Source organism: Bufo bufo, chromosome 4 (assembly GCF_905171765.1).
Source record: "Bufo bufo chromosome 4, aBufBuf1.1, whole genome shotgun sequence".
Lineage (NCBI taxonomy): Eukaryota > Metazoa > Chordata > Amphibia > Anura > Bufonidae > Bufo > Bufo bufo.
The window spans coordinates 228,716,211-228,730,132 of record NC_053392.1 but is presented as its reverse complement, the minus strand read 5'-3'; the positions used below and the strand labels follow the sequence as shown (position 1 = coordinate 228,730,132).

General features: G+C 41.4%; 1 protein-coding gene across 2 annotated transcripts in view; it reads right to left on the bottom strand.

The window, feature by feature from the left end:
- The window catches only part of LOC120997972 (probable cation-transporting ATPase 13A4), a 458,422-nt gene that overhangs the window by 255,484 nt on the left and 189,016 nt on the right, over positions 1-13,922 (bottom strand). For both annotated transcript variants that reach the window (XM_040428359.1, XM_040428360.1), the window contains exons 12-13: positions 4,124-4,312; positions 2,491-2,552 (exon numbers count right to left, since the gene is read on the bottom strand). In XM_040428359.1, coding sequence (XP_040284293.1) covers positions 2,491-2,552; positions 4,124-4,312 — 251 coding nt within the window. The remainder of the gene's footprint in view (positions 1-2,490; positions 2,553-4,123; positions 4,313-13,922) is intronic.

The following is a 13,922-nucleotide window of genomic DNA, read 5'->3' as shown; positions in this document are numbered from 1 at the left end:
AATACTCCTCTAACTTTTGCCGGCCCGCGATGCGCATGCGCGGGCCGGCTGTGACCGAAATCTCGCGTCTCGCGAGATGACGCGCCGGCGCGTCCAGGAGGAATGAATCAACCACCTCCAGGACGCGTCTGTGCGTACAGCGGTCCGGAGGTGGTTAAAAGCTACCCTCTGGATTGCAAAATTGTAAAACACGTGTTGTACACTTATGTTGCTATTTTTCTCAAAATATTTTTTTTAACTGTCTGGAGATGCACTGATATAGATTTCGGACTAGTATTTCATGTGTTTTCACACATAGATTTCAAGCGTTACCTTGTGTATTGGAAAACACTCATTGCACACTTGTATTGCTTTTTTTTGGCAAAAAAAATCACCTTAAACTGTCTGGAAATGCCCCGACACCGATTTGGGACTAGTATTTCATGTGTTTTAACTGAGATTTCTCCTCTGGATGGTAAAACACATATTGTACAACATTTGCAAAAAAAAGCAATATTTCTGTTCAAATGGGGGCAAAAAAGAAATGTTCTTGCAGGTAGCTGCTTTTGAGGTTCTGCAGCAGCTGCAGCTGTTGCAGCATCCCACTACATGTGTGTGGACACTGCTTAAAAGCACTTTTTATATCTGAAACTGTATTATGTTGTATTGTATGACTTTGTACTGTTATATCTGCAAAATCCCTGTTACCAGGTAGATTAGGTGTCATTTAGACATACCACCACTAGATGGGGATATAGCTTAGGTCTTATATATACCCAGGTCAGACCTAGTGAGACAGACCAGTTGGGACCAAAGTTCAGATTAGTGGAGACAGGTCAGTGTGGAGATCAGTACGTAGACTGATACTGAGAGTGAAAGAGTGCAGATCTAGCACTTCAGCTCAAATGAAAGTTTAATCCAGATAGGGACAAGAGAAAAAGAACTTATATACATCCAAAGGATAAAAGCCACAAGTCAGGCATCAAGGACCTTTGGGATATTCAGGTGAAGGATACCAAAGCCTCCGGCAACCTCACCCAAAATTGCACTGATATCGAAAATAACCCACTGCTCCAAAATTAAAAACTTGAAAAGCCTAGAAACAGTGGATTTGCAGACCAACTCTAAAAACATCAAGAGACTGCATTTTTGTACTGCTGCAACCAAAGTCACTAAAAGTAAAAGTTGTGAGTTGCATCTTACCACTGTCTACCTCATTATTGTGTGTATATATACTCATAGGCACTTCCTACTTTGCTCTTGCTATATATATATATATATATATATATATATATATGCTGTGAACTGTGAATGGTAATGCTTTCTAGTGCAATGTTTGTTTTTTTCTAGTGTAATTCTTTCGTTTAAATGTCAGTTCTTGTTCCTCTGTCCATGGCATCCAGGATTGCTCCAAACAACATTTCATTGTATTGTACATTGTATTACATTGTATTGTACAGTGACAATAAAGGCATCTTATCTTATCTTATTATCACTATTGGTTGTACCACCATTAACGGTACCCCTAACATCAAGGGCACCTCAACCACCATCTTGGCTGATGCTTCCTACCACAGAGCGTGCCCCGGAGGATTTTGTGCTGTCCACCTGAACACTGTGCTGCCAGCCCAGGGAGGCTTTCTGCTAACCGTGAGTAAACTGATGAACTGTGTGTTATAATTTGGCCCCTCATCGGTCCAACGTGCACCTCACGTGTTGCCCCTGCGCTACTGGCTGGCTGCACTGTGCTGAGAGGCACACCTAGCCTCAGCTCCTCACGTCTCACTCTGGCTGAAAGGTTTTCCTGCCTTTCTTTATTCTAAACAAGTCATCTTTTTTCTGGCCTTCCCCTTCACTGTCCCTGACACTAGAATAGAAGCTTGATTATGACCTCCCTGTCTTCTGTTGTACTGATTGGCTCATCAAGGCTGTCTATCAACCTGTGAGCCAATAAGGACAAGTCCTCTTCCCATACTTCCTCTCAGATTTATGTGAGCATCCTTCTTATTCCTCCCTCGTGCTTTTTCCTGACTACATGTGCAGTAAGATGGCACTGTGCGCCAGTTTACTGGATTCGTCCAAAGCGAACATGAAAAGCTTCGGGTTCATTTGACGGACAAAACTTTTGGAAGTATGTAATGAACATCCTTACTTGGAAGGCCAGCTTTAAAACATCAAGACCATATCTCTAGCTGTTACCAATTCCAAGGTATGAGCAGCTAAAGCAACCCTCCCACCCCTCAACTGTTAAGTCCCCTTCTCCAAGCCAAAGCAGAGCTTGGGAAAAACAGTTAGGTAGTTGAAGCAGTACAATATTGCTTGTGTGTCACAATAAAACATGAAATAATACGATTGGCAGATAACAGGGTTAGGATGAGGGGTAGGGTTCTATTGAGGAGGGAGGGATCAATTTATGGATGAAACATTGTAATGTTCTGCTAATAAATGTTTTACCATTTATTGCTTTGAAGAGCAACTGGGCCTACAGTTGTTTAACTGACTAAAACGTACCGGCTTTTCTCACATGGAAGAACCCCATACAAATCCAAGACGTCTTCTGTCAAAGTGCCAGTCTATGTAGAGATAAATTGATGCATTTTATAGTTTGATTTCAGAACTATTGTGGTTTAATATCCATTTAAAGTGAATATGTCACCTGATTTTGGACTATTATCTAGAGTAATAAATGAGTAGTACTGCAGATAAGGAGTCCAGAAAACTATTTTATATTCCTACTGATCCCAGCTACCCTGCTGTCACCATTCAAAGTTGCACTGAAATACACAGACCGGACTGTGTGCTATCATAATGGAGAGGACTCCAATGTATTTCAGTGAAGCTCTGAGCGCTGACAGAGGGGGAATGGGGGGCAGCAGGGAAATAAAAAATAATGATATGGACTCCATATCTGCATTACAACTCATGTATTACTCAAGATAGTCTAAAATCGGGGTGACAGACTCCCTTTAAAGGGCATCTGTCAGCAGATTTGTACCTATGAAACTGGCCGACCTGTTGCATGTGCACTTGGCATCTGTGTTGGTCCCATGTTGATATGTGCCCACATTGCTGAGAAAAATGATGTTCTGATATATGCAAATGAGCCTCTAGGAGCAACGGGGGTGTTACCGTTGCAGAGAGAGCTGAGCCCATTGCTCCTAGTGGCTCATTTGTGTATAGAAAAACTTCACTTTTCTCAGCAATGCGGGCAAATATGAACATGGAAGTAACACAGATGCCTTCAACTGCCAAGTGCACATGCAACAAGTCAGCTAGTTTCATAGGTACAAATCTGCTGACAGGTGCTCTTTAACATCTTCCTCTTAACACTTTGGATCTATGGACACTTTCAAACAGTCAAAATACAGGTTAATTATCTTATCCAAATTACAACCACATTCTGATTCTACTGGATTAGTGTTAGATCACTATAGGATTGTAAGGTAATGGTTTTGTGAAAATATGAAAGAGCATGCATGTAGTAGAGCTGCAAGCAAAAACTGTTTGGCCTAAAAGTTATATACCTCTTACAATATAGACTGCTTATTTGATTTGGGTCAATAATATAATACATTTTTAGCCTCATTATCTCTTGTGTATTCTTTTGCCCTATAATGCTATAGATATACTTACTTTTGCTTTTAACAGTTCTAGAACTAACATTAAAAAGCCAATAAAATGAACATTTGTCTAACAGAAAAAATATAATAATACAAATTACAGAACAAAATAAAGTTGCCTGTTTCAAATGCCAAAGTACATTTGCAGCCTGCCAATTAGTGACAATCTGCATGTGGACTTTTCGGCCAGATTGCACCATGTAGGAGTTCCCTTAGATTCTTGCACATGATCAAATCTGTTCTAGCGGTCTGTAAATCCCAGATCTGCAAAACACACATCCTGGTCGAGTGCTTGCCGCCATATTTTCTCCTGCGTTTAAATATTCTATCCTTGTCCACAAAACAGACAAGAAGAGTACATGTTCTATTTTATTGCAGGATGCAGGATGGATTTACGGATGCGGACAGCATGTCTGCATCTTTTGCGGCCCCATTGAGATGAATGGATCCGCATGAGATCCTTAAAAAACACATATCGGATGCGGACCAAAACTACAACCGTGTGCATGAGCCCTTATACTTACCTTATCAAAGCATACAAGATTCAGCTGCCCAGCTAAGTTGATCCTTTGAGGACTGATACAGAAGATTCCCAGTTTCTTCAGCCTTGTTTGACCACACAGAAGACAAAATGTAAGAGATGCTGGGAGTGCTGGGTTTACAGCAATTGTTATTGCCAGCAATGACATTAAAACAATGTCATGAACATTGGCCTAAGTAAAAAATAAAAAAATAAAACAAGAAGTAATGTTATAGAAAACTTTAAAGTAATGTGTACATCATATGACAATGTATGCTGAGATAACTTTGTGCAAAAAGAAATTCCAGTGAGGTCAACAGTATCTGTTTCCATAAGTGATTTGGTCACAAAGACTCCATGGATATTGACAAATAAATCAGCGCCCTATAGGGGTATTCCTGTTGTGTGAGGTTATTCCCCTATTCACACGGTAGGGGATAATTATTAGATCTGTGGGGTTCCTACTGCTGGGGGAATGGGGAACCAGTACGACATGGAGCTCCCTGATATGAACCGAGCTGCCAGTAAGGCATGCATGCTGCTACTCCATTCATTTCTATAGGAGATAGCCCAGGACAGCGCTAAATGGATAACTTCAAAACCTCTTTAACGGCACTCTATATTCAGGTACAATAGATTTGTTGAAGACATTTCTTTGACTATCCCATTAATGTGAAAGGTGCTTGCAGAAATCCATGTACTTGTTGCTGAATCAAGCCCATCCAGTTGTATAAACTGATTTTCACTAACAGAAATTTCTGCAACAAATCCACTGTGTGTGACTATACCCTACTCCTTTATTTATTTATTTATCTTTTAAGTAAAGAGCAGTACAAGAAAAATAAGTCTAAAGGATAAAAAAAAAGAAGGGAAAACAGAAGGGAAGGAAGAATAAGGTAGAAAATGTGTGCATTTTATTCGTTTTGGGCTAAAATAATTTTTTTCAAGGGTGTTTATTACAAATATTCAGCTAGTCTGTCACAAAGGGTTGTTTGTCTAGCTGTGTTAATTGTACTTTTACTTTGTGCCAGTCATCTAATTAACCTTATCTCTAAATTGCTAAAAGGTCATAACTAGTTTTGAGTGAATCGAAGTGAAACATGACTTCGATCCAAATTTCATGAAAAATTTGATTCGCCACAAAGCCGAATTTCCTCAAGCTTTGTGGTAATTGTGGTAATTTTTCCTGAAATGGCGGTAAAAAAAAAAAAAGTTCTCACCTCATCCATTTGCTTGTGGAGAGGCCATTGCGGCCATCTTGATTGAAGAAACCATGCAAAATCTTGTCCGGTGATGTGATGACGTCATCACGTCACCATGTGAGATTTTGCGCGGTTTCTTCAATCAAGATGGCCGCAATGGCCTCTCCACAAGCAAATGGATGAGTTGAGTATGTATTTTTTTTAACCACTGATTTTTTTACAACTGAAAAGCCACAATGTTAATGTCAGATGCCGCTATCAGAGATGAACGCGGCATCCGAGGGATTCAATGACAGAGGGTGGTGCGATCGCCGTTCCCCGTCATTGCGCCCATTACATACAATGGAATGTGCTTCGTGACTAAGTAATTCGTAATGAATTGAATTTCTTTGCGAAATTTGGTGAAGCAGCCAAATCAAATTTTTGATAACTTTGCTCATCTCTACTACAAGAAAATTTAGACAAGCACATTCATAGTCGCAGGTGCACATCCATAAAGTGAGCATGCAGAAAGCAAACAAAAAAAGGTATGGCAGCACAACATCTCACATACAAACAATAAAACTGGGAAATAGGGATTATTCTAAATTAATGTGGTCATTTTTTCATATATACCTGCTATAAATGAAAAAAATAGAAGCTGCCTTTTTTAGATTGAGCACTCCCCGCCCTTCTGCCTGGGGCTTCTGAGCAGAGTATATATGTAGCTGGTTCCTACACTGGCCTGAATATTATAGGCTTAGTCAAGCCCAGGAGAGGCAGTTCTGTTAGTGTTAGGGACCCATCTGCAGAAACCACCTTGACGCCTGGTAGATGGGCCCGACACATGTTTGATCAAAAATGTGCGCAAAAAGCTTCAATTTTTTTGCTCATCTCTAGTCAAAACACTTATGTAACCCACATTCTTCAGTAAGATGAGAATTGAGCTATAATGAGTGTTTATAAGGTCAGAGATCACAGATAAGGAGTCAGTCAAGTGAGCTGTCTGATGAGAAACAGTAAAATACAGAGCCTACTACTAGAGAATCTCAAGGCTGTACAGACAAAGGGACTCAAAAATGTTTAATAATGACCAATTGTAAAAAAATATGATTTTTAGCTCAAAATGAGTACAATGCAATAATAATAAAAAAAACTTAAAAGTATCCATAGCCTTTACAGTTATTAAAGTTATCAGCTTTGTTTAACAAGTGAGGACTTATGAGTCAGCTTGTGAAGTTAAAAGGATAGACCATTTTTTCTTTCAATCACAATTGAAATATTTTAGCCATGAGCTCCAGACTTTTAAAAACTCATCATGTGTTCGGTTCTGCTAATTGGTCCATTCCTTTCAGCTGACAACTTTGACTATATCAGTCCAATGTATGTCAGTTTGGGGGTTTAGAAGCATGGTAACAGGATTAAGTGTTTTGCCACATCAATGAGACATATAACTAGTATTTTATTAGACAGGTGGAAGATGGGCTATCATTTCAATGGATATTTGTATATTAGAATAACATACTTTGTTTATAAGACATTCTGTTGCAGTCCAGAAGGGTCTCGTCAGGTGACAGTGCCGCCAAATATGAGATAAAATCCCTATAAGTAATGAGCCAATTTCTTGAAATTCAATTTAGATTTGATTAGGTCGTAATGGTTGGGCAATTCGCTTCAAACCCAAATAAATTGAACTCAAAAGTGCTCCAAGTGACCTGAAACCATGAGGACGACACTCTGGGGTCTCATGGGACGGTATGCAGCTAATTTCAAGCTCTTTAATGCTAAACCAACATAAATACTCCTCTTAAAGTGATAGCATCAAATATGGCTGCAGATAAATGCACAGTTGCTGGTGGCAACAACAAAAAAAATTAACTGCACTTTAGGATTTTAATATGCAAAAAAAAATGGTCTAAAAAAGGATCGCAATTTCAAACGCCAGATGGTGTGATCATGCAATATTTCTTCTTATTCTTTACTAAAGGCTGATGCAATTTTGGGAAATTTCCCCGAATAAAACCCTTAATTTGGATTTGGTTAGAATTTTTAGAAAATTTGGATCAAATTCAATCTGTTTGGAATCAATTTGTTATTCCCTATACTTGTTTGATACGTATCTCCAACATACTTTCCACCAAATGGAAGTGCATCTTATAAAGCAAATACTAATGAGCGCACCCCTTATGTAAGAGCGTATTTGTATGCTGAAGGTGCAGGAAACAGTGAAATTAGCGCTGTACTCACCACTCCTTGTACTGCACCATGTTCTAACTGTGTCCACAATGTGTTGGTATGCTGGAGACCAAACTGGACATGAAGAATACTTGTTGTCCTGACACTATACAAATGTGTACTCTATAGTCTAAAGGTACACAATACTGTGTATACTGAATGTATGAATCAAATGTGACCTCTGTTATACTTGTTACCCAACTTTACCAAACTGTTGGACTCCAAAATTTGTCTATTAAGTGATAAAAACTAAATAAAACCTACCTTTTGGTAGGTACTGGGAAAGTTGGGTGACAACACTTAGGAGTTTTATTATTGACCACAAGCTGCTTACAATGTCCTGATACTCTGTATGATAGATTGCAGCATTGTGTGTACTTTATCAAACCAATATGACATCCATCATGGCCCAGCAGACATTGTTACCCAACTTTCCCAGACTGCAAAATGGCAGAACTGCCTTGTTATGCATTCAAAATGCCCTAATTGTCACATGGCAGACTATCACCAAGAGCCTGGACAAGTAGGGTAGGAATCTCTGTGAAACTGCAATGGTCCGCAAATTGCGGATCCGCAAAAAAAAACGGATGACATCGGTATGCCATCTGTTTTTTTTTTGCGGATCCATTGTAACAATGCCTAAAATGGACAAGAATAGGACATGTACTATTATTTTTGCGGGGCTATGGAATGGACATACTGATGCGGACACATACTCCATGATGAAAGATCCAACACCGACCCTCAGTCCCGCAGTGAAACTCCAATTGTGCAGCCACAACACCCACCGGACCGGTAATGTACTCAAATATCTGTGTTTATGTGTCTGCATTATAACAAGTTTGGGTGTGAAAAGTGAACCACGGAGTGCTGATAAAATTGTGAGGAAAATATGTGCTTTCATTTGAGATCTTTAAGGTGTGGATCTGCTGAGCAGGACATTTTCTTTACAGATACGCTGCTTTATATGAACGATCTGTTCACTTATAACCAAGTGCAATTATTGAAGTATCATATTTATTCTGCAGATATATGACTCTGGTTTTAATATTTATCCCTTATGGTATGGATTGCAGATTTTTTATCTATCTATGTATAAATAGGTTTTATATATATTAATAAATATTTATTGTTCAGTCCACATTGCCCCAGATATTTTGTGTGCCCTCCATCTATACACAGGTGTAGGAGATAGCTTGAAGCATCTACATCTCCAGTTTAAATCTTGAGGACAGTCAGGCCAACTGTCAGAACAGCATTGGAATAGAAGTTTCAGGATTCAGAAAAGCACCTTTTTAATCAAGGATTAGGATCAGGCCGGAGTTGTGATCAGTGTAAGACTTTCATTATTACCAGCCTAGTCTGAGCAGTAGTTTACTTATGTATTACAAGAGCCTGTACTTTATTAAGGATTTGCATTTCCCTATCCCCATATGCATTGGAAATTGTGCTTAATGCCGGATTGTATCAAGAGACTGTTTTAATGCCTATGGATGTATTGTAATCAAGAGTCATCATTAGTAAAGTGCCATTTGGAGTTTCATCCTGCTTGTCTCAGACTCAGTTCCTCTATTAACACTATAGTAAATGGTTGTACCTCCATACTGTCACGACTATGTTCATGGTCGTGACTCTTAGACCAGCATGCAGTTGCCAGCGGTCAGTTTGGTTGTTCACCGCAGGTGAGGGCTGTGAGTTGTTTGCCCCACCTGTGGTTGCCGCTGGCAACATGATGTTGTTGGCAGTGTAGCAGCCTTAGCTGGTTGCTGGGCTGCCCGCTGTCTATGCATGTGGTTGCCTCTGGCAACCTGTGTAGTGTATGTGTGCACTTTCCCTGTTTGGTGTGCACGGGGTTTTGTTGTGTGTGCATTTCCCCTTTAAGTAGCTTCACTACCCTGTCTGGTGTTGGAAGGGTTAACTCCCATCCTTGTGTGTATGAGTGGGTGTGGCTGCTTGGGCTATTTAGCTTCCACTGGATGCCTGAAGCTGAGGGGTACTCCAGCCATGCTGTATGCTGGAGTCATACTCCTGGTCTTCTTATGCCATTTCTCCAGTGAGGGCCACCCTTGTGGTCATACTGTCACGGTGAGGAATGGGGGAAACCCCCCACGAGCAATGTTAAAAGGATAAGGAAGCTGCTAGGCCAGGACGACAGGATCAGGGAGCAGGTCACCTCATAAAACGTCCCTAATACTGACCCTGACTGTTAGCTGTATGAGCCAACCCTGATGATAGGAGGGCTCATACTCCGGAACCTCGAGTCCCTACTAGCCCTCAGGAAATCCCTGGACTAGGAGCAGGGTAAGACGACCCGTTCCTCCACATCACGGAGGAACAGGAGTCTCAACTGACAAAGCTGCAAGGAGAAGGGAACATATACAGCATATGGATATGGCAGGTAAGTGAAACCAGTTCCACACCTACCTGCCACAGATACACTGACTGGAACCCGTGCACAAGTGCTGATGTCCACACCAACATAAAAGGACAGAGCACACATCACAAATCACACAGGAAACCACAACACCATAGCTGCAATAAGGTAAGACAGCACAAGAAGATAAACTTAACATCATGACATTTACTTATGACCACAAGGGTGGCCCTCACTGGAGAAATGGCATAAGAAGACCAGGAGGATGACTCCAGCATACAGCATGGCTGGAGTACCCCTCAACTTCAGGCATCCAGTGGAAGCTAAATAGCCCAAGCAGCCACACCCACTCACACACATCAGGATGGGAGTTAACCCTTCCAACACCAGACAGGGTAGTGAAGCTACTTAAAGAGGAAATGCACACACAACAAAACCCTGTGCACACCAAACAGGGAAAGTGCACACATACACTACACAGGTTGCCAGAGGCAACCACATGCATAGACAGCGAGCAGCCCAGCAACCAGCTAAGGCTGCTACACTGCCAACAACATCATGTTGCCAGCGGCAACCACAGGTGGGGCAAACAACTCACAGCCCTTACCTGCGGTGAACAACCAAACTGACCGCTGGCAACTGCATGTGGGTCTAAGAGTCACGACCATGAACATAGTCGTGACACATACAAAAGGTACTGGCATCACGATTACAAGGGACCTTGCCACTGGCACATTAATACAGACCACCAAGGGCACCTCAAACCAACATCTGGCCAGTGTCCCTTACACCAAAGTGTGCCCCAGAGAATCCTTGTGCCGTTCTCCTTTTCACTTATGCGAGCCTGCCCAGGGACGACATAACCGTGAGTAACCAGAACTGTATTTATCTCGGCCCACCTATTGCTCACACCGTGACCTCACACATAATTCCCCTGCAAGGTCTGGCATACCGCATAATAAAAATTGGCATCACAAACAGGATAAATATCCTCTGTGCCTTATAGAACAGGATTTCTGATAAATATCCTCTGTGCCTTTAAGGAACTGGACTTGTGCATTGTTGTATTTTTGTGCACTGCAATAATTGAAATTGGCGCTGTGTGTGAACAGGACTTGCAAAACCCTGCTTTATTGTGGATTGCCTATTGTGAATGGGCCCCAACTGTTTATTGCTTCTATTGGGCCAAGGAACTGTTAAAACTGCTTAAAGACTGTCTGCATGTACTGCTCTATTCTTCTACTACAAAACCGCATAGTTAAAACTGGAAAATTGTGGATTTTTGAAAGGTCAGTTGCGCTGCTTGCTGTATTTGAATGGACTATTTTGTACTTTAAATGGCCACCGAAGGACTTGTAATTGTTGGCTGCGTCATCACTGAGCAGCTTGGCGGTAAAAACTAAAGACACTCCCCCCTAAAAGCGGGAAAACTTGGCACCACTGCATTTGAAAAAAAAAAAACGGTAGAAATATTTCTGCTGCGCCACAGACCAAGCCTCCTTTGCATGGATTACAAAATGTACACCGCCTCCCCTATGCTGGATTACCTAGGGGACGTGCCAGAGAAAGGATGAAGTCTGACTGAGCAATGGAAAGGACTTTTGCATGTCCTGCTGTCTGAAAGTATGGCGGAGACTGCGCTCCCAGGAATGACGGGCACCTGAGCATTACACAAGACTCCAGCACCTGCCGATTCACAGCGCGGAGCCGCAGTACTCGAAATGGGTGAGCCACCAGCTTACTCTCGAATGGAGGTTTCCCTAGGCCGAATCCCTTATGGCCTACTTTAATGCAGGAGATACGTGCCGCTGCGGTACGCAAGACGACTCAAGCCAAGATATACTTCGAAGAAGTTGCTAAAGCCATCCATGAAGACCCAAGAGAATGTCAGCCCCGCCTGGAACAGAGGTCGGGCACTGTAATCGCCTTCTACAAGGATCGTGGGTTCGGCTTCATAAAAGATCTTACCACTGGCCAAGATCTATTCGTAAACCGCAGATCAGTGAAGCGGAGCTACTTGCCGGGATACATGCACAATCTCTGAGAAGGTGAGCCCGTTGAATTTACCCATGCGGAAGGCCTGAGAGGTCCGTACGGCACAGCTGTGACGCGCCTGCGGCCTAAGTCTGAAAACTGGGAGGAGGCTGATGAACTACCTGAAACTACCCCAGAGGTCCCTAGTAAGACGATCCATAACACGTATCAAGAGAAAGCCACCTTTTTTGGACCCAACATTTTCTGGCAACCTCATAAAAAGCAATCAGACTGGCTCACAGTATTTTTGCATTTATTAAAATGTATTTACCCAATAAAATATTGAATTGTTATACATATCCTAATTGCATGTCAACATGTCAGCATAAATACATAGGTACTTGTAATGCGGAGCTCACGCATATACCTAAATAACAGGAGTACTCCAAATGTGACCTCTTAATTTGCTATATGGTGTCTGTCTTTTAAACAAAGTCCCTTTTAGAGACCCTCGGGATATTTGTATTCATGCACCAATGGTCTCTTGAGACCTACAATCCCTATAGGGGTCCCTAACTGATAATAAAATATTTATCTTTATTGATTATTTTTTCAAAAGTTTTATATTTGCAATGACACACACAAAAAAAAAGTTAATCTCTTTTTTTGCGTGTGTTATTGCAAATATAAAACTTTTAAAAAAATAATCAATAAAGATAAATATTTTATTATCAGTTAGGGACCCCTATAGGGATTGTAGGTCTCAAGAGACCATTGGTGCATGAATGGTGTCTGTCTGCAACGTGTTATAGTTAGATCTCTCAAATGTTCGGATAGTTATATGTTAATTTGCCAGTGATCTTAACATAGGTTGTTCAAAAGATGTTGAGTTTGTGGTCGCTGGTAAGTGGTCTCAGCATCCAAATATTGCTTAATGTTACGGTTAGACCCCCTTCAACTGGTGTTAGTTTCCTACCTCCTGCCACGAGGTAGTCACTCGGCTTGTTCTTCACGGCGTCTCATGTGACCAAACCAGAGAATGGTTTGCTGGTCAATGATGTCATCCACCTGCGCCGGTCAAAGTGGCGGAAATCGATGTAGCAGAGCCGCGCCGGTGTAAAGTTCAATTCTATTCAACAGAAGCGTCAAACAGTAACGCACCAATTGGTATAGGTCAGTCCACTGTGATGGTATTAAACTGCTGCCCCCGCTTGGGGCTAGTGCTGATACCGTGCTCACCCTTTTAGGCTGGCTCCAAATGAGATGATCAAAAAAAGTCCTTTAAGTAGAAACAGAAGCAGAAGCAGAAATAACACACCACTAGCTGGGTCAAGTTCACACAAGTTCACACTAGTTCACACTAGACGCGTTTCGGAACCGTAGTTCCTTCCTCAGTAGGCAAATGTGAAATGCTGAATGGAGACAGGCTGGACATGTCTTTATATCCCCTTATTGGGCCTGATAAAATATCTGGTCTGGATTCCGGATTTTGCAACTGCAGGTAATTTGCAGATTGCACTCTCCCAAACCTTTCTTTAGACCCAAAAATTACTTATATGCATATACAATAATTAATAAATAATGACCTGGTCCTATGGCGGCGCTACATTGATGATGTTCTATTAGTGTGGAGAGGTCCACACACTACATTGTTACAGTTCATACATGAAATTAATAACAATAGGCTCAATCTGAAGTTTACAGCAAATATTGATCCTCAAACAGTTGAATTTCTAGATTTACATATACATAAAAAACAGGAAACTTGTGTGCAGCACGTACCAAAAGGATGTAGCGAAAAATAGTTTCATCCTAAGTACAAGCTGCCACCTTCCTAGGTGGCTCCTGAATGTCCCTTTTTCTCAGTTCAGGTGCCTAAAACGAAACTGCACTGAACAAGATAAGTTCGAGGTAGAGGCAGAACATATGAAAGCGCAATTCTTGGCAAAAGAGTACCCTAATGGACTACTGGAGGATGCAATTGAAAGGGTGAGACAATTGGACAGAGACTCCTTTTTTAAATCTAAAGAAATATCTAA